We start from the raw sequence: 20,670 nt of genomic DNA on the forward strand, positions 1-20,670 counted from the left end.
CTGGACTAGTTGTCTTTTTATTTCCTTGAAGTGGGATTTTTTTCAGCTGAGTGCCTTCACCTGCTTTTTTCTCAATAAGTTCCTGTTTCTTAAATGTTCCCCTTTCCTTATACAACCTCTTTGTTGCATTGCATTCCACATAACTACATTTAGCATGCCCTGTTTCCTTATTGAGCAAAATATGTGATGAAAAGGTTCATTATAATTCCTGCAGCAGTGATATGAGGGTGTTAGTGGAAAACATAACAAATGAGGAAGAATATAAAAGTGAAACTTGGAATAAAAATAATTGCAGAAGATCAACACCCCTCAATTTAACCTAATAAGGTGTTTGGGCAAATTGATGCATCAAACATCGAGGTGCTGGAACTGAAAAACTTGACTTTTATTTTATTGGCATTGAACAAAAGGAATTTTAACCCATGTACAGTCAACAGTGGGAATGTCAGTTTGATAATACTGTAAGAAACTTGCGTGGAAGAATAGGACATATATTGTACAAAACCAGATTCATATGGCATGAAAAGATTGCATGAAAATGATGAATAAGAAATTACCAACGATACAAAGAAATGAACATAGAATATAGAACATTACAGCTCAGTACAGGCCCTTCAGCCCTCGATGTTGCGCCGTCCTGTGAAACCAAGCTGAAGCCCATCTAACCTATACTATTCCAATCTCGTCCATATGTCCATCCAGTGACCATTTAAATACTCGTAAAGTTGGCGAGTCTATAACTGTTGCAGTCATTTCGTTCCACAACCCTATTATTGTCTGAGTAAAGAACTACCTCTGATATCTATCACCCAGATAAAGGCCGATAAACTTTGAGATGGTGGCTAGATCATTATGTCAGTTAGTCCTGGCCTCAAAGATGGACAGAATCATTATGATGCAGAAGGTCACTTCATTCAATATGTCTGCACCAGCTTGCTGAACACCATAACTTAGTTCCATTCTCCTGCCTTTTCCCTGTAACTCAGCACATTGCTTCTATTTAAATAATGACCCAATATCCTCTGAAATACCTTGATTGAATCTACCACTAACACACTTCTGGGCACTGTATTTCAGACTCCAATGACTTGCTGTGAAAAAAAGATATTGCTTACATTAGATTTGCTTCTTTTGAAAGTTACTTCAAATTCTCGCCCCCTTATTTACAATCCTTTTATGAGCGTGGATACTTTCTCTATATCTATTTTGTTCATACTCCTCATGATTTGAAAACTTCACTAACATGTCCTCTTAGTCTTCATTCAAGAAGAGCAGTCCCAACTCCTCCAATCTACTCACAACTACAGTTTCCCATCCCTGGAACCGTTCTTGTAAACCTCTTCTGAACTCACTCTAAAGAGTTCACATCCTATCTGAAGTGTTGTTCTCAAGAATGTACACAATTCTCCAGCTAAGATCTAGCCCAGTGTCTTATACAAATTCAGCATCAGCTCCTTGCTCTTGTACTCTATATTCAAAATAATAAAGCCCAGGATACTGTATGGTTTATTTATTGCTGTTGCCACCCACCTTGTCACCTTGACGACCTTTGCACATATACTCCCAGGCCCCTCTGCTCCTGCATATCCCTTATAATAGTAGCATTTATATTATGCAGGCTTTTTACCAAAATGTATAACCTAACACTTGTCAGCAATGAACTTTATTTGCCACCTATTCAGCTACTCCACCAACTTGTCAATATCTTACAAAGTTCTACATTGCCTTCCTCACAGTTTAAAAAGCTTCAAAGTTATCATTATCTGCAAACTTTGATAATGCTTCATAGACCAAGGTTCAATTGATAGTATATATCAAGGAAAACAATGCTTTTTTGAGGTCTAACTTGGCTCATAGTTCTGTAGTGTAACACTGTATCAAACACCTTTGGAAATCCATACAACGTTAATTGTGTTACTCTTATCAACTGTCTAGATTATGCTTCTAGAAATCTCCAGCAAAATAGTTAAATAGAATATTTCCTTAAGGAATCCATGCTGGCTCTTCTTAACTAACCCACAGTTGTCCATGTGATTATAAAACCTATGGTGAATGATCATGTGTAGATTTTGCTCATCACTTAAACTAAACTGATTGGTCTGGGATAATTGCCAAAGTTATGCTTCAGCCCTTTTTGGAACAATGTTTGCATTTCTCCAATCCTCTGGAACCATCCTTGTGTGTAATAGTGACTGAAAAATTATGACCATGTGTCATGAAGCAAATCACTCTCATCTCCTCCACCTTGGGTCATGCTTAACCATGAAGTGTGTATGTGCCAGAATACTATATGTAACTTCCATATCTACGTTAGCTGAAACATGGCTTGTGAAATACCCATAATAGACGAAATTGATGATTTCCTGAATGTTTTTGATTTATAAATATGTATTTAATGTTCTATCTAAATGAAAGAGGGGAGTGGAAAAATGAACTGTGACTGTGAAGAGATCACTTTTATTTACATCTTAACAGAATACTGTGGTCCTTAGATTAAGGGATGTAGATGATGGTTTGTTTATTCAGCAATATAATTTTTAAATATACTTACTGCTTTAAATATTGTTTACTTACCTGGCCTTCCTTTTAAGAACCTTTTGTGAATCTGGATAATTCATAAGAATTTCATTCAGAGTCGTCTTGTCCAAAATAAATAAGTTTGTAAATCCGCTTGCAATCACATTAGTAGTTCGCCGATTCCCTCCAACTCCAGCCAGAAGACTGAAACAATAAGATAATATAGTCTGGTAAAAAAAAGACTTAATAAGGAGGATGAGTCACTCATGGTGGCCAAGGAGAGAATTTATTAAAAACTAAAGCTTACAACACAGCAGAAACTAGTGGTAGAACAGAAGATTGTGAATACTTTAGGAACCAGTAGCAGATGGTGAGGAAGCTAATAAAAAGGTAATGAAAGTAAATTGGCCAGAAGTAGAAAACTATATAGCAAGTGCTTCTATGGGTTTTTAAGAAGACAGTAGCTAATGTAAGTACAGGATCTTTGGAAGTTACAGCTGGGGAATTGATAACGGGGAAGAGGGAAATGGCAGATAATTTAAAGCAATATTTTGCTCATGGCTGAGGACACTATAACCGTCCCAAATATAACAGATAAACAAGTTGTTAATGGGAGGAAAGATCTTGTAACAGTCTTTATAATGAAGGATAAGTATCTGATAAACTAAAAGGATTAAAGACAGACAAGTCACCAGGATTTGATGACTTTAAAATCCAAGGATTGCCAAGGATTTTAAAGAAAGTGGATGAAGGATTTGTGGAAACATTAGGTGGAATATTCCAGATCTCACTGGTATCTGGGAAGGTTTCATTGGATTGAAAAATTGCTAATGTGATTTCCCTGTTCAAGAAGGGAGGGATACATAAATTTTGAATCTGTGGCCAGTTAGCCCAACACCTATCACTGGAAAAATGCTGGAGTCCAATATTATGGAAGAAATAGCAGGGCATTTAGTAAAAGGTCAATATCATTTTGTGAAAGAAAATAGACTTAAATAAAATAGCATTACATTGCTGTAGAATGGTCTTAGGATCATGGACTGGATCACACGGAGGGGAGACGATCCCCATAAAATTCAACCTAATAATCTAGAGATTATTGGGAAGCTTCCTGGCAAGGGTAAACTAATGAACAGAGTGAAGATTGAGTGATTAGAGACAAAAGATGTTTATCAAACTTGACTGAGCTTTTTGATGAGCTAACAAAAATACTGGATGAGGATAAAGCAGTTGATATTCTGGAAGTGGACTTTCAAAAGTCTCTTGATAAAGTACCACATGATGGCCCAGATATTGTGAATACCAGAGAGTTGTTGGAGCAGCATAGACTAGAGGTGCACATCAGGCCAATAGAGATACACCAGCAATGTAGACACTATAGGAATTGCCTAGGAAATTCAAACTTTTAATGAGCATACCCTCTGCATCTGGAACCCTCTGTAGTGGAGTATAGATTAAAGGTGATTGCCACAAAGAACCAATGAAGAATTTTTTTTAATGTACTGAATGGTTAGGGTTGGAATGCATCACTTGATAGGTTGGTGGATACAGATTCAATAGTAGACTTCAAAAGGAAGAAAAATCTGGCCCAAGTAGGGTGTAGCAGGGAATGGGGTGAATTGTGTTGTGTTTTAATGGAAGAATGTAAATCCTACACTATTCCATAATTGCACATAAAGGTTAGAAGTTCTAAGTTAGGAACATGGGTGATATGATCTTTAATGCTCTATTGCCATTGAAGTTGGTTGACAGATAAAATCCAATGCAATGCAAGTGTGATACTTTGAGTATAACTTTAAGGTCTAAAAGGAGAGACAGACAAATCATAAATCATATTTCCTGTTTTGTTTGTTCATTCAGGGCCATAGGCAAAGCTACAGATAAAGTATAGATTGTTAGCTCAGTTGGCTAGACTGCTGGCTTGTAATCCAAAATGATACCAACAGTGCTGTTTCAGTTCTGACAGCAGATGAGTGTATTGTTAAGGACTCTTCTTCTCGACCTCTACTCTTACTGATGAAGGGCCTTTGCCCGAAACTTTGATGTTTCTGCTCTGTGGATGCTGCCTGACCTGCTGTGCTTTTCCAGCACCACGCTCTTGACTTTAATCTCCAGCATCTGCAGTATGCACTTTTGCCTGGGTTAGCTGCATTGTTCAGGGGTAAATATAGGGTAATAGTTTAGGGGAATGGGTCTGGGTGGGTTACTCTTCGGAGGGTTGGTGTGGATTTGTTGGGCCGAAGGATCTGTTTCCACACTATAGGGATTCTATGATAACCATGAACAGATTAACAGATGGAAGTTTATTAATTTGCTGTGTTTGGAGACAGACATCATAAATCTTGATTTCAGAGTTTAAATCTACTTGTTGATTTTTTTTTCAACAATGGTACAACAAAAATCAATTACTAGGACTGTATGTGACCTCTACTACTGAGATATTTGCATCTAACATAATTGGTTTTAACACGGATTATTGTACCGTGTTGCCAATTCCAAAGATCACTGCTCTAAATAAGTCAGAAAATGTTTGCATTAATAATGTATTTGAATTCATAATTGTGCCCATATAATTTATATTAGCTATGTTTTTATTTGACTGTTGCATAGGTAATCCTTAGTGATGAACAGAAAAATATAATATCCATTCAAGCTTGACAAAGCTATATTGGGGAAAAATATATGTGCGCTGGTGCCACTTTAAGTTGTGTTGTGCAGAATTAGACTGATTTCCCAGCAACAAAGTCACAGCCAATTTGCCCTGAATGGCAAATTGTAGAACACTGCACAGGTCATACAAGGAGTGATGTGCAATGCCATCTGTCAGAATTGATGTGGTCTGTTAGGCACGATGTGAACAGGTTTTTATCCCCATTGGAATTGGAGACGTACAAAACCTGATTCAGCAAACTAATACCAGAGCTAAATGGGGATAGGTTGCATAAACTTGACTTGAGAATGTTGAAAGTGAGGACTGCAGATGCTGGAGATCATTGCTTAAAAATGTGTTGCTGGAAAAGCGCAGCAGGTCAGGCAGCATCAAAGGAACAGGAGAATCAACATTTCGGGTATAAGCCATTCTTCAGGAATGTTGAAGTATAGTTGAAGTGTATGTTAAAAGATTAAGGGCTCTGATAGGATTGAGAAAATGAACAATTTCTTCTTGAATAGAGAACACTCATTGTTGCTGGTACTTCTTTCTCATGTCATTCTCGAGCTTCTCTTAGGATTCCAAACATTACAGATCAACACTTCAGTGATTTAATTCACTCCTGTGATATCAAGAGACAATTGACGTCACTGAAAATTGCAAAGTCTCTGTGTCTTCATAATGTCCTGGCTGTAGTAATGAAAACTTGTACTCCAGAACTAGTTAAGCTGTTCCAGGATAGATTTCCTTGTATCTATCCAGCAAAGTGGAACATTGACCAGATATGCAGGACCAAATCTAGTAAAGAGCAGAATAAAATCCAACTCAACAAATTACCATCCTATCAGACCACTCTCCATCTTCAGCAATGCTATTGAAGATGATTCCAGCTATGAATTGACCTTACTCAACAGTAACAAGTATAATCCACTTACCTACCCTCACTGTATCTGTCTGAAATTTAATTACTGACGGCTTTGTTGGTCAAATAGTGTCAAGGGAACGCTTATGGGATAGACCATTGGGAAACCTGCCAGCTTTCGCAGTGCGGATTGGTGTTGGGTTGGAGCAGTGTGGGCGAGGGCAACTCCTATATGGTTTCCCTGTGCCTATTAATTATTTGTCTGTTTAACTTTGCCCTGGTCTTTTGAATCTAGTCACCAGCTTGTCATACCTCAGACTTAGCTGGGGTCCTTGGTGAGGGTTGGAGCTGCTTGAAATCTCAGTGGTGGCCATCAATCTGCTGCTGAATATACAGTGCTGCTAGTCTATTCCATAGGCCAATAGTACTTTAATTCACACATATAAACATAAAGAGTACTAAGAGAAATAGACCATTCGGCCCCTTGAGGCTGCTGTGCGGTTAAATAAGATATGGCTCTGAACTATTTTTATTTCACCTTCTACATTTTCATCTACCCCATTGAACATTAGATTCCTTGCCTAACAAGAATGATCTACGTCTGTCTTAGACTAATTCACTAATTCCTAGCCACTGCCTTCTGAGGCAGAGAATTCAAAAATCACTCACCCCTCTATGAAAAAATTCTTCGACTATCTGTCCTAAAGGGTGACCCCTAATTTTAAAACAGTTCTCCTTGGCTCAAGAGGAAAGGTCATCCACTTATGCTTTATCAAGACTGTTAAAGTCTGTGTATCCCTCACTCTCTGAACTCCAGTGATGCCAATGAAAATGGAGGAATGTTTCCCTTAAAGCAATCAATGCTGCTCCCAGCATGAAATCCAGGATTATGGTTACTTGGCTTTTAGGTGGAGTTGGTATGGACCCTATGTATTAGAGTGGATGAACCATTACATTAATTTGGGGGAACTAGTTTGCTGAACCAATAGATCTTGTCCTGTTCAGAAGTTATTAGCCTATCTTGTCACAGACAGAAATGGTTTTTTTTTCATGACACCACAAATTAAAAATTAAAAATTTAAGAAATTCAACCACAGTTATGAATCGAATTCAAAGTATAACTGGAACTCTATGCGTTTCGTGAATTGTAGGCCAGCTGTGCAAGCAACAAGAAACTGAGCTATACTTAGAACAATAATAACAAATAACAAAAAAACCCCTCAAGATTTAAAATTCCCTTATCCATGGCAATAATAAAGAATTACATTCTATAGCTTTGGAGCAGAACATGAATTATATTGAGACCTGACATTGGATTTGTTTCTGAAACTGAATAGATATTTGATTCATAAAGTGTTGCTAACTGGTTTCAATTGTTTACTCTCATGAATCCTTTTTTTCTCTATGCTAAGTCTAAGGCATGTCTAATTATCAGTGAAGAAAAGCAGAACACATCTGCTGTTTTTGGAACAGATGCAGATCTTAACTGCTTCTGCATAAAAAAAAGTTACATTATCAGATTGGGTAGACCTTAGGACAATTTCCATATTACTTTATACAGTGTCTCCTCACTTTTTCCATTGCATTATACCTTTATGCATATAACTGCTTTTATGTTTATCACATTCCATCTCACCTCAAGTCTCTGGTTTCACAAATGCAAGTAGTCTGGACATTTTATAATTCTTCCAGAAGGCACTGTCTTCTAAGAATGCTAAGTCTTTGCTTGAGAACTGTTGACCTTGATTCTGAATTACTTCTCCTCTGAAGAGTCTTTTACTTCTTGGATATCCTTTCTGATGAATTGTGTTCCTGTTCGACTAATGGAATTAGTCCATTATCATCAATGGAGGATTTGTAAACTCCTTAATTTCCTTTGTAGAACAACCTCTCTTCTATGCCAACTCAATGAGCTTCCCTAAAATATCTTCTGGGCCTCCGATAATTTCATGATTATGGGCTCAGTTGGCTGAACAACTGGTTTGTAATGCAGAGTGATGCTTACAGCATAGGTTCAATTTTCACACTGATTAAGGTTAGCATGAAAGTTCTGATTTTTTGACCTGGTCTCTCGCCTCAGGCAGGGTGAGCCCCAGGTTAAACGGCCACAAGTCGTCTCTCTCTAAAAGAGAGCAGAACAATACTATTTTTAATTTCATGACTATCTATCATGGGAGATGGTTGCTCTGTTCAAACAAATACTTTCTTCCATACTGTAGTCAGGATGACTGGACCAGGCAATTACCTTTTAAATTGAATAAGCATTTTCATTTTTACAATATCATTCTGCCTTTCACGGCTCAAAACACAATGCATTTTCTGCAGCACAAATGTTTAAATGAAGTTCTCTGGCTGAATAAATCTGGCTTTATAAATCTTCCCACTGAAATTACAGTTACTTGTGAGTAACCTGATTCTTTCAAAGCTTCAGTTGATTCTGACTTTCTCCAACTCTATCTACATTTTTCTTTTCTATCTTAAATAAGTTCTGAGGTCTTCCTGATGCTGCAGCTCTATTACAATTACTTTTCTGCCTCATTCATGACTCTTTGCAGATGTACCTCATGGAAGCTATTCACGACGGTGACAATGATAATTCTTGTGAGATGAAAATTTACTTGAGAGCTTTTGTTTCCTGGTCTTTGTGCTACTTTTCTGAAGTTTTTTTTCTCCTTACTTTTAGAGATATCTAACCTTATTTTTGGAAACCTTCATTCACTAAACTTCACTAAAGCTTTAACTTTTTCTCAGTTTGGCTATTTTCCCCCTAACCCATCCTGTTCTCCCGGCACCCCTTATCAGTTTCTTACTGAAGATTTGTCTCCGGAATGTTGAAATTACTCAATTGTTACTCGCACAGTTACTGCTGACTGTCGATCTTCATATTTCAGTTGCTGACTGTGCCTTTATAAAGCAGTAATGTTCCTTCAAAAAATCTTCCTTCCGCATCAAAGGAGATTCTGTCTGTCCACTGCTGACTACCATATCCTATTGCTGCCAACGGTCCTCCTTTCTCTATGCTGAGTCTAGGAATTGTCTCATTATGGTGGAGAGTAGACCACTGATGAGTTTTAACAGAAAAGACATTTGTCAACTTTACTAAGGTAGTTCATTGAAGTAACTCTAGTCACACTTCACATTAACTTACTCGGCATAATTACTGAGCTGTACAGCACATACCTGCTCCTTTCATCAACTCTTTGCAGATCTCAGCTGTTTTCATACAAAGTCTATGTGGCATCAACATTAACTCCTCCAGAACCATGACTTATACAACACACACACTATTCCATTGAAATCCTTCCAGCAGCTGGAAGGCCCTTGTGTGATGTGCAAAATAAAGATCATAAGTTGCATAGCTGCAGCATTAGAGTAGCTCATTTTTCATCAGGTGCTGCAGATTATAAGTTACAATGGAACATTTATCAACTTCTATAGAGTTATATTTGATTAAATGCCCATTTAATGTGAAGTGACACATACCTATGGTCAAACTGCCCTCAAGATTTACTCAGGAATTTTAAAATTAGATTTATGGCATGAATAATTGCCTAAATAGGACAAATCTCCTCCAAATAATAGAGAATTTGGAGAACAGTGACAGATTTAGATGTCATGAACTGACCTTTGTTATTATCATTTTGAGGTTTTCATTTCTCATTAATCCATAATTAGACATAGCCAGCAAAAGACAACAGGCACCTTTCTCAGTTTCTTGAAGAGAAGATGGAGTGGAGATCTGATTAAAGTATTTAAAATTATGAGGGGTTTGGATAGAGTAAGTAGAGTGAAAATGTTCCTACTCGTGAAAGGATTGATAAAAGAGTCAAACTAATTCATAAAAGAAGCAGAATTGAGTGAAAGAAAAGGCTTTTCATGTAATGAATAGTTTGGGCCTGGCTAAGCCTTGGTGTGAGGTGGAGACAATTTCAATTGAACCATTCAGAAGGCAATTAGGTGGTCATTTGGCATTTTAATGCTGTCTTTTTATCATCATTTTACTTCTGGTGTTGCTTTTGATTGTGTGGTAGGTGGCATCATGAGGATTTGTAAGAAATTGCCTCATCTCCACTATTTAACGTGACAATCCAAAGATGGAATTGAGAGTTGGAACAAGAGAAGACAAATTTTAAGAATGGATTCTGGAAAGTCAAATTCTCACCCTTGCCTTAATGATGTCTCCCTTGATGTACTTCTGGGGCCAATGAGGAACCCAGAAGGTCAGCATTTGAAGCACTGGAGCCACACACAAATTCAGTGCGTGAAGGATGTTATGATCTAAGCAGGTAGGAAAGGTGAGTACAGCTGCATATTCACATAAATCCCGTTGTCTACATCACCCCATCCATTAACTCTGCCTGTAACAAGCTTATCCCAGATTGGCAATCTCACTGCAGCATTGCATATATAGAATTGAAGAATCCCAACAGCATGGAAGCAGGTCATTTGGACTATCGAGTACTTTGACCCTCCTATGAACAGCCTACCCAGATCTACTCCCCCTACTCTATCCCTGTAACCCTGCATTTCCCATGCCCAATCCACCTAACCTGCACATCCTTGGTCGATGGGAGGAAACCGGAACACCCAGAGGAAACCCACAGAGACACAGGGAGAGTGTGAAAACTCCACACAATTGAACCTTGGTGCCTGGCACTGTGAGGCAGCAGGGCTAATTGCTGAGCTGCCGTGCCATAGAGGAACACATGCCATTATACTCACTCATTAGAGAAGTAAAAGACACAAGTTGCAAAGGAGAGGGAGAAAGAACACGAGGTCACTCTCAACACATCATAGAATTGAGAACTGCAGAGAAGGCAGTACACTGTTCCAGGATTTCTAGTTTACAGGGAGAAAGAGGGAAGAAAGATGTGTTCCCTCACCCAACCCACCCTTACATCTCAGCTATCTGTTAACAAAAACAAACATACACTCATATACAAAAGGTCTTCTGGTGCTTTGGTGGTCTCCCTACTTTTAAACCCCCCCGAAGAACTGGGTTCAAATCCAACCTGTCTTGGATGCTAATGTACCTGGCATTTCTAATAGGAAGACAGTTTAACTTGCTCTTGCCCTTCAAGAAATCACGGTCATTGTTTTATTCAATGTGGGATGGTTATGGCCTGAATTTGGTTCCCATTGCTAACTGCCCTTGAGAAAGGGATGGTGAGTTGTTTTCTTGAACTACTGATGTCACTGTGGTCTAGGAAAATCCTAATGCCATTTGGGAGGCAGTTCCCAGGTTTTGATCAGCAGCAACGAAGGAATGGCAATATAGTTTCAAGAAAGATACATATGTGACTTGTGAGCTTGCAGGTGGTATACTCCTATACCTGAACCACCTTCATTCTTAAAAGTGGTGGACGTCAAGAGTTTGGAAGGGGATGTGAGAGAAGTTTCCTGATGGTAAAGCTGTTTGCCGAAATGTGCTGTTTGTTGATCATGTTGATAATGACTTCAGCTCAAGCATTATAGGGGTCAACAAGCAGTGCAAGTGGATAGTTTGTATCAAAACTGTCTCCACTATCAGCTGACAGAATGTGGCTGAATTGGGATCATTGGATATTTTTAAGATATAGGTTGATAGTTTCTTGTTGCCAAGGGAACCAAGTGTACCTAGGCACGAGGGGCTGAATAGGATACTTTTACTTCTATATCATATGGTCCTACATTAGTATGTAGCTGCTACTACATTTCTATTTGCTTTCCTACGCCTTGTTATCCTTGTTTTCTCTCCTGCACCTTGGGTTTATCTGCAGGCAATCTGCAGTTTGTTCTTCCTGCAAGACCAAACTTCACTGCGGTAAAATATTGTGTCATGTGCAACCAACATGACAATTCTGGAGACTTTGGTGCATGAACACTGACTGGCAGCAGCTCCTGTTTCATTTCAGCATAATTTGAAGCATAACTTTAGTGTGCTGATGACTTGTTTAATCATAACTTTGGTGGTCATGTAGCATTCATGGGTTTCTGACAACTGTCATCAAAGTTAGAAGGGCATATTCTGTGTCCTTTTGCAGGCAGTTCTTAAGTCTACTTACAGTTTGAAAAGCTAAAGCATCGTGGATGAAAGCATCTTGGTAACCCTCCAGTCAGCAGAAATAGCTTCCTGTGCTTCCATTTATTGATTGGAAGTCCTTCTGGCTTTCCAATATACCTGCTTCATCTGGAGGTGTGTAGATTGCCATACAATTGTGCAATTGGTGATACTCTGCAAGCAATTCATCTGAATGCCTCCTCTTTCTGACTGGTAACATCAGGTGAAGGTCAGATCAGTGGCAGCTTTGACAAACAACCCATCAGTCTTTTCCCTGATACAATGCTTATACATTGGCTACATTTCCAACAAAAGTTGAAAATGGTGTGTTAGCTTTGACAGCCACTGGTAATGACCACTGAGTCAGTAACATGCAGGGCCTCTTCAATGATGCTGCAGATATCTGTTATTGCCTAACATGGCAATCTGAGCTTCCTAAAAACACGGCAGCCTCGACATCTCATAGAAGTACAGCCCAGTACACCCTGTGACATAGTCATGTCCCCTGTGAACAGGCTCCTATTTGTTGCTCCCCAATTCACTGCTCTACTCTCTGTCCAGTTGCACATCTTTTAACATCAAGCCACTGCCACTATATTGCTCATTGCCTGAGGTCCAGTGCAATGGAGCAAAGACAACATCTACCTTAACGTGATTCAAAAAAGATTCAACGTGTAAAAGTAAATTCTCTGCAAGAGTAATGTGAACAAGCCCTTTTTCACTAGTAAACAAGAAAGTAGCTGTGAGTAAGAAACATGGATTGTGTTTTAATTAGTTTTTGCATCATGCAATTGTGTTCTTCCATGGCTTTCAATGGCAAGTTTCCTGTGCAAACACCGCGGATGAGATTTTAAAGTAAAAAATGTTGAAATATCAATCCAATTGAAATATTGCATGTACTTTACTGCTTTAAACACCCATTGAGCTGAACCCATGTGTTCATCAGTGCTAATATCACCCTAAACAAGCTTTGCTTCATATTGAACAGACAAAAGTTCTGCATTTTCTGGTGAATTCTAAATATCAGTTCACACTTAGATGACGGATTTAACTGATAAGAGAACATATCCTGTGTCAATTATGTTGCATTACCAGAACTTTCAGAAAAAGAGGGTGGGGATTTAAAAATTGCTGCCAAGCAGCCTGCAGACAGTCTTAGGCTGTGGAAGCAGCTTCAAGGAATTTCCTACATTTAGTCCAACAGAATTTTCCGAACAGTAATAGTAAATATCATCGACCTAGGAATACTGGCCATGATGAGAGACACAACCACAAGACAATTCTGTCCTGTTTCCAAATGGCCTCAATGGCTTCCCCTGAAAACTTGCACCAATATATTCAACTTCCATTGTTTCAATATTGTATGATCTTCAGCAATATTTCAAAGGTTTCTCCTGAACCTTTTTGGATAGTTTAAAATTCTACAATTTTATGCATACAATGTGTTTTATTTTCCAACTTAGCATTGTTCCTTAAGTCCACTCCTAAATCGAAACACAATTACCTGATTTCTCCAAATACAGATCCAGCCTTCAAGGTAACCAAAACTTCTTTGTCATCAGGTCCACCAAGCACCTGGACTTGTCCTGTCTTGATGATATACATTTCCTTGCCTACATCTCCCTAAAATGTAAAATATGAGGTTAAAACTGTCATGAATTTGTGCCACATTCTCTCTTATTGCAGTCCTGAAATTATAGTCAGCTGAGCCTTCACACTGATCTCTGAGTCAGAGGTTTGTGAATTTAATATTGATTACAGGTTGAGAGCACATAATGCTGCTGTGTACTATTTAGAGAATGCTGCACTTTCCGTGGGTTCTGCATATCTTTAAAGTAGACCCCAGTTCTCTATCGGTATTCGGCCAAAATTCATCCATTACCCAATAACAATATAAAAACAATAATTAGTTGTTTAACTCATTGCTGTTTGTGAGACTTTACTATGTTCTCATTGGCCACCATATTTATCTACAAAAACAGCTCTTGTCCCAAGAAGTAATATATTGGCCAAGTAACCTGATTAGCCAATAAAAATAATGGGAAAACATAAAAATGAAGAGAAATAAACCATTTAATTTATTGCCAAAAATCCACAATATTGACTGAATATAAATAGAAACATAATGAATTTTGTGTCTATATTAATATTATTTAATGTATGTAAATCTAAAACCAGAGCTGGGAACATGTAGCAAGCAGGGTTTGGAGCATTTGGTTTTCTCAATTAAGGTAGCTTTTGTCAACACGTTAACATAGAATTCATGTGCAAATTAAATCTCAAGGATGCATCCATGAAATGAAAACAATTTCAATCTGGAAACATGGAAATGGAACTTTAAGATGAACCATTAAGCCATTAGTATGCTGTCAAGACAGATCAAATGCTCATTGGTAACTTAAGGCTGTGGCTTGTGTGAAAGAGCCACAAGATTTACTGATTGTGTGGAAAAGACAATGGCTGGTTCATGGATGGTTGTAGGTGCAAGTGGCAGAATTTCCTTGTTGAATTTATCATGCACATCCAGTTAATGACCCACAGTCAGCCAATCATGGTCAATAGATGGGTATTCTTACTTTTGATACACCTAATTTTTGGGTCACTACTTATCATCAAGTCATAAAGGTTAGAATTATAGACCATTTCTGTGACTGTTACTGTAATATAGCTATTTATTTTGAGGCATAAAAAGTGGTTGCAGACACATTATCAATATGGAGTTCTGGGCATTAGGGAACAAATCCTTGTTGGGAAGTAGCAACAGGAGTAGGCCATTCAGCCCATCGGGCCTGCCTCACCATTCTAGATCATGGGTGATTACTTCCACATTGCTAATTTTCTGGATGTCTCCAAAATCTTTTAATTTCATTGTTTTCCAGAAGTCGATTGATTTTTGTCTTGAACCTATCCAATGATTCAACTCCCACAGCCCGCTTTAAGGATTGAGTTATTTTCAACAATGAATACTTTTGAGTTGATTTAGCAATTGAGGGATCACAGAATATTCTATTTAATTGTGGTTGGTTGTTAAACAGTTTCTGTAAAGAAGAGATCATATGGCCAGGTGAAAAGAAACATTGATGGTTTTAAGACTATTTTATGCCTCAACCTAATTTAAATTTAGGCTAACACACATGCTTTGTTGTAAATAGGATTTTACTCATATACATGTTCTAAAACTCATGTAACAAAGTTTGTAACATGACTTGTTTTATATATATCCCTAAATTGACTGGTATCCTTGACATTGGCACCATTTTTAATATTCTGTTGTGAACCCAAACAATCACTGTCAGCTTGGAGCTGCCCTATATTGTTTCTGATATTTGCCCTGAACATGGCAGATAAGGGGGAAATTTGACATCCTGCTTTGTGTGCAGAGATCTAAAGACCATGCTGTTTGGGGTGGTGCACAGATGGGATGTCTTCTTTCCCCAGGATCAACAGAAGAGGCCATGATCACAGACTATGCCAGCCTCATACTTGGTTGGCACTTGGGTCAGTGCAGTCTTAGTCATCTGGAAGTATGCATTAAATTGTCATGAGAAAGTCTTTGAAATTCACCACTCTGCCAGTGTAAATGCCACCATCTTTCCTTCGATGTCTTACTCGCATTCTATCTCCACTGCTGTACCCACCTCCCCCTGGCAAGATCCAAACCCCACCACTCTCACTATTGCTTGCAACATCTTCCCTCACATCGTCACTGACTCTAACCCCAACACTACTAACCTTGCATGGTCTCTGTGCTGCCTCACACACTTGCTTTGGACACTTTCTCATTTGCACAGAAGTAACAACCATGCCACCCACTTTAACTTCCCTTACCACTTGTATCTTTCTCATTCCAGGAGGAAATTGGCCCTCAGGTAGGGCAGAAATACAGGTGACAGGCTACACAACAGTTGATTCCTCGCCTCTCATGTGGAGAGCCTCCTGATTCTGACCACCTAAATCTAACTGACTGTCCAAATCCTGGACTGGAAGCTACCCTCTACATACCATGCTAGGACACCCTGCCTGAAGTTTTTTTTGATAGAATTCCTACAGTGTGAAAACAGGCCCTTCAGCCCAGCCAGTCCACACCGACCCTTCGAAGAATAACCCACCCAGACCCATTCCCCTATATTTACACCTGACTAATGCACCTAACCTTGGCATCCCTGAACACTATGGGCAATTTAGCATGGCCAATTCACCTAAGCTGCACATCTTTGGATTGGGGGAGGAAACCGGTGCATCCTGAGGAAACGCGCACAGACATGGGGAGAATGTGCAAACTCCACACAGATGGTCACCCGAAGATTGAATCGAACTTGGGTCCCTGGCAGTGTGAGGCAGCAGTGCTAACTGCTGAGCCACCGTGCCACCCACATCTCTCTCTTCACTTAATGAAAGACTGGTGACAAACATGACACACTTCTTGTATTTGGGTCTGTGTGAGGCACAATGCTAAAACAGCTGTACCTTAAGGTTGGCATCCCTGACTGAGGGGCCAAAGCACAGAAAGGGAAGGCAAAACAATGCAGGCAGGGTGCTGTGAACATCCAAGTAGGATTCGAGTGAGTGAATGTTAGAAAATGAGCAGATTAGAGCTGCATCTTTGATTAGGACATGTGCTGAGTTGGGTGGTGGCAATGGTAGTGCAGGAGGATTGCATACTTATTGCTTCTGTTATAGTCAAGCAGGAAACTTCAAAATCTGAAAAATCTTGCCGAAGCCACAGTAGAAATATTTTACACCCGATGCCTCCTTCTAGCCAACTGTTGTAAATGCAAATCTGAAATATGTCACTCAAAGATCTTCATCAATATAATGTCATGCTCACACAATCATTTTGTCATTCATCTTTTACAGTATCTGAACACAACTGGTCAGTGCAGCAATATTTTCTCCATCCCTAGGTGCCCTTAACAATGTGGTGTTGAGCTGCTTCTTTGAACTATTACCACCTATGTGGTCCATGTCATCAAGACCCAGTGTGCACATAAGAAGGGAGCTCTGTGATTTTGACACATTGGTAGTAAAGAGACTCTTGCTAGAGGTGAAAATTATATGATCATCCCTACTTGCCTTTTAGAAGGTTGTGGTGAGCTGCCTTCTTGAACTGCTGCAGTCCATTTCGTCTACACACACCCACAATGCTGTTAGGGAAGGAGGTTCTTGGGTTGGACCCAATAACAGTAAAAGAATGGCAATATATGTTCAGATATGGGTGGGAAGTGGTTTGGAGGGAAAGTTGCAGTTGGTAATATTCCTAATTAACAGCTGCTCTTTTTCTTTCAGGTGATAATGGTTATGAATTTGGAAGGTGCTGTCTAAAGGCTCTTGATTAATTTTTGTAGTACATCCTGTAAATGTTACTCGCTGCTACTATGGTGCACTGGTGATGGAGGGAATGGATGCTAGTGGATACATTGCCAATCAAGTGGGCTGCTTTGTCTTGAATGGTGTCTGGCTTCTTGAGTATTGTAAGAGCAGCACAATCAAGGCAAGTGGAAAGTACTGACATGTGCCTTATAGATCATCGACAGGTATTGGGGAATCAGAAGGTGATTTACTCACTGCAGGATTCCTAGCCTCTGACTTGTTGTTGTAGCCACAAATGGCTTAGTTAACTACTTAAACAGCTGCAAAATAATAAGGAATGAAACTTGATGGATCACACATTTGTACTGGAAACAATAACTGCAAATCCAGATCTGTTAACGTTGCAAAGTTTTCAGAACTTGGGGTGTGTGACAAAATTGGTTCCACAGACTAGTCAAGGAACAGCCTGATCTAGCCCCACAAACAGAATCTCATTGGTTGGACTCATACCTGGAACAAAAGAAGATGGTTATGGTTGTTGGAGGTGAGTTATTTCATCTCCAGAACATCTCTGTAGGAGTTCCTCAGGGGAATGTCCTAGGACCAGACAGCTTCAGCTTCTTCATCAATGATTTTCAATCCAGAATAAGGTCAGAAGCGAGGAGGTTCACTGGTGATTGCACGATGTTCAGCAACATTTGTGACTCCTCAAATACTGAAGCATTCCATACAGCAGGTCTTGTACAATATACAGATCTGGGCTGAGAAGTGGCAAGTAACATTCATGCCACACAAATGCCAGACAATGACCATCTCTAAAAAGAGAGAAACTAACCACTTTCCCTTGACATTCAATGGTATTACCATTAATGAATCCCCAACTATCCCCATCCTAGGGTTCACCATTGATCAGAAACTGAACTGGACCAGCCATACAGCCTATAAGAGCAGGTCAGATGCTAGGAATACTACAGCAGGTAACTCACCTCTTGTCTCCGAAAGCTTGATTAGATGTTCCCTATTTGCATGCATGAGTGCAGCTCCATCAAAAAATGAAATTCATGACCTGATCATCCATTTAAGGTGCTAGAAGAGAGATATATTTTGGCCAGGATACTGGATAGACTCCTCTACTCTTTTTTGACTATTAACATGAAATCTTTTACTTTCACATGAGAGGGTAAAATGGGCTTTATTTAATGTCTCAGCTGAAAAGATATGCCTTCAATAGTGTAGCCCTCCCTCAACTTGGTACTTAAATGTAAGCTTTGATTACTTGCTCAATTCACTGAAACGGGATTTGTGTTAACAATTTTCTAATGCATGGGCAAAAGTATTCTCACTGACCCAAGGCTAATGCTGTTTAGCTTGTTTGGAAAAGCTTGGTTTGTTTAGATAAATTTCATTAAGATGTGATACCATCATGAGTGAAGTGATACATAACACATATCCCTCCCTGAATCAAAAAAGGATTTATCAGAAGTCTTTTCAGACAAGCAGCTGAGGTTTGGTTTTTAACAATAGTTTTATCATAATTATAAGTGAACAAACAAATATTCTCTCACAAGAGAACACAGTAAATCAAACAATTAGAAAATAAAGTTCAGATTTTAGTCATGAATGGCAACCACAGTTTTCATATGCAGGTTTGGAAGTGTAACCAGCAATATGACAGGAAAAACAGATGAACGCTATGTTACAAATAATAATGAAAAGGAAGAAGGATTTCAATGCTTGAATTATTTTTGGTTGCTTGGGAATTTTTATCTCAAAGCCACTTTGCTAATAATATATCATTAAACATCCCAATAATAATTTGTATTAATAGTGAAAGCTTCTGACAGTCTTTATACTTTTTTAGGACATGACTAAAAAGTAATTAAATTACCATGTTTCCATAATTGCAACTTGCAAACATTTTTGTAAAGTGAGACTTGTAAGCCTCATTTCTTGATACATTTGTAATTTCACATCAGTGCGACTTCTGAGAAAAATAATTTTTATCCATGAGTGAACTGTATGACTGTATTTAGTTAGGCACATTTGACAACGATGAACTTAAAAATAATTAAAATTACCTTCTTGCATACAAAATCACCAGGCAAATACACAACTGATTTTAGCTTGAGCAGAATGTCATATGTCATTTGTTTGTCACACTCCTAGAGAGATGCAAGGAAATACAATATTGATTAAAGACCAATCAGGTGAGTATTTTAGTAGCTTTTAGACAGCGACAATGACAAAGGAAATGGAGCTTATTTCTTATTTACTGAATTATGTATGTAGCTGGAGGTTGCTACGACAAATCCTTCATTTTGATGCTGTTCTTTCAAAGTATCGCATGAATTCAGAAGTTGGATTGATTCAGGAATTTTTGAAGCTGAATGTTTGGGTTGAGTTTTAACAGATGGGGCTTTGGTGGACATGATGTGAGTAAAAAATGAGGTCTGCAGATGCTGGAGATCACAGCTGAAAATGTGTTGCTGGTCAAAGCACAGCAGGCCAGGCAGCATCTCAGGAATAGGGAATTCGACGTTTCGAGCATAAGCCCTTCATCAGGAATGAGAGAGAGTAGCCAAGCAGGCTAAGATAAAAGGTAGGGAGGAGGGACTTGGGGGAGGGGCGATGGAGGTGGGATAGGTGGAAGGAGGTCAAGGTGAGGGTGATAGGCCGGAGTGGGGTGGGGGCGGAGAGGTCAGGAAGGAGATTGCAGGTTAGGAGGGCGGTGCTGAGTTGAGGGAACCGACTGAGACAAGGTGGGGGGGAGGGGAAATGAGGAAACTGGAGAAATCTGAATTCATACCTTGTGGTTGGAGGGTTCCCAGGCAGAAGATGAGGCGCTCCTCCTCCAGCCGTCGTGTTATGTTCTGCCGGTGGAGGAGTCCAAGGACCTGCATGTCCTCGGTGGAGTGGGAGGGAGAGTTAAAGTGTTGAGCCACGGGGTGGTTGGGTTGGTTGGTCCGGGCGGCCCAGAGGTGTTCTCTGAAGCGTTCCGCAAGAAAGCGGCCTGTCTCCCCAATATAGAGGAGGCCACATCGGGTGCAGTGGATGCAATAGATGATGTGTGTGGAGGTACAGGTGAACTTGTGGCGGATATGGAAGGATCCCTTGGGGCCTTGGAGGGAAGTGAGTGTGGAGGTGTGGGCGCAAGTTTTACATTTCCTGCAGTTGCAGGGGAAAGTGCCGGGGGTGGAGGTTGGGTTGGTGGGGTTGTGGATCTGACGAGGGAGTCACGAAGGGAGTGGTCCTTGCGGAACGCTGATAGGGGAGGGGAGGGAAATATATCCT

The 20,670-nt window shown here is 39.5% G+C and overlaps 1 protein-coding gene across 1 annotated transcript in view; it reads right to left on the reverse strand.

Annotated features, from left to right (window-relative positions):
* Positions 1 to 1,048: 1,048 nt before the first annotated feature.
* Positions 1,049 to 20,670, reverse strand: part of LOC132815224 (cyclic nucleotide-gated cation channel beta-3-like) — a 94,602-nt gene continuing 74,980 nt past the window's right edge. Inside the window, exons 12-15 of the mRNA XM_060824038.1 lie at positions 19,458 to 19,541; positions 13,574 to 13,692; positions 2,575 to 2,721; positions 1,049 to 1,091 (exon numbers count right to left, since the gene is read on the reverse strand). Coding sequence (XP_060680021.1) covers positions 1,049 to 1,091; positions 2,575 to 2,721; positions 13,574 to 13,692; positions 19,458 to 19,541 — 393 coding nt within the window. The remainder of the gene's footprint in view (positions 1,092 to 2,574; positions 2,722 to 13,573; positions 13,693 to 19,457; positions 19,542 to 20,670) is intronic.

The sequence above is a fragment of the Hemiscyllium ocellatum genome, chromosome 4 (assembly GCF_020745735.1).
Source record: "Hemiscyllium ocellatum isolate sHemOce1 chromosome 4, sHemOce1.pat.X.cur, whole genome shotgun sequence".
Taxonomy (NCBI): Eukaryota; Metazoa; Chordata; class Chondrichthyes; order Orectolobiformes; family Hemiscylliidae; genus Hemiscyllium; species Hemiscyllium ocellatum.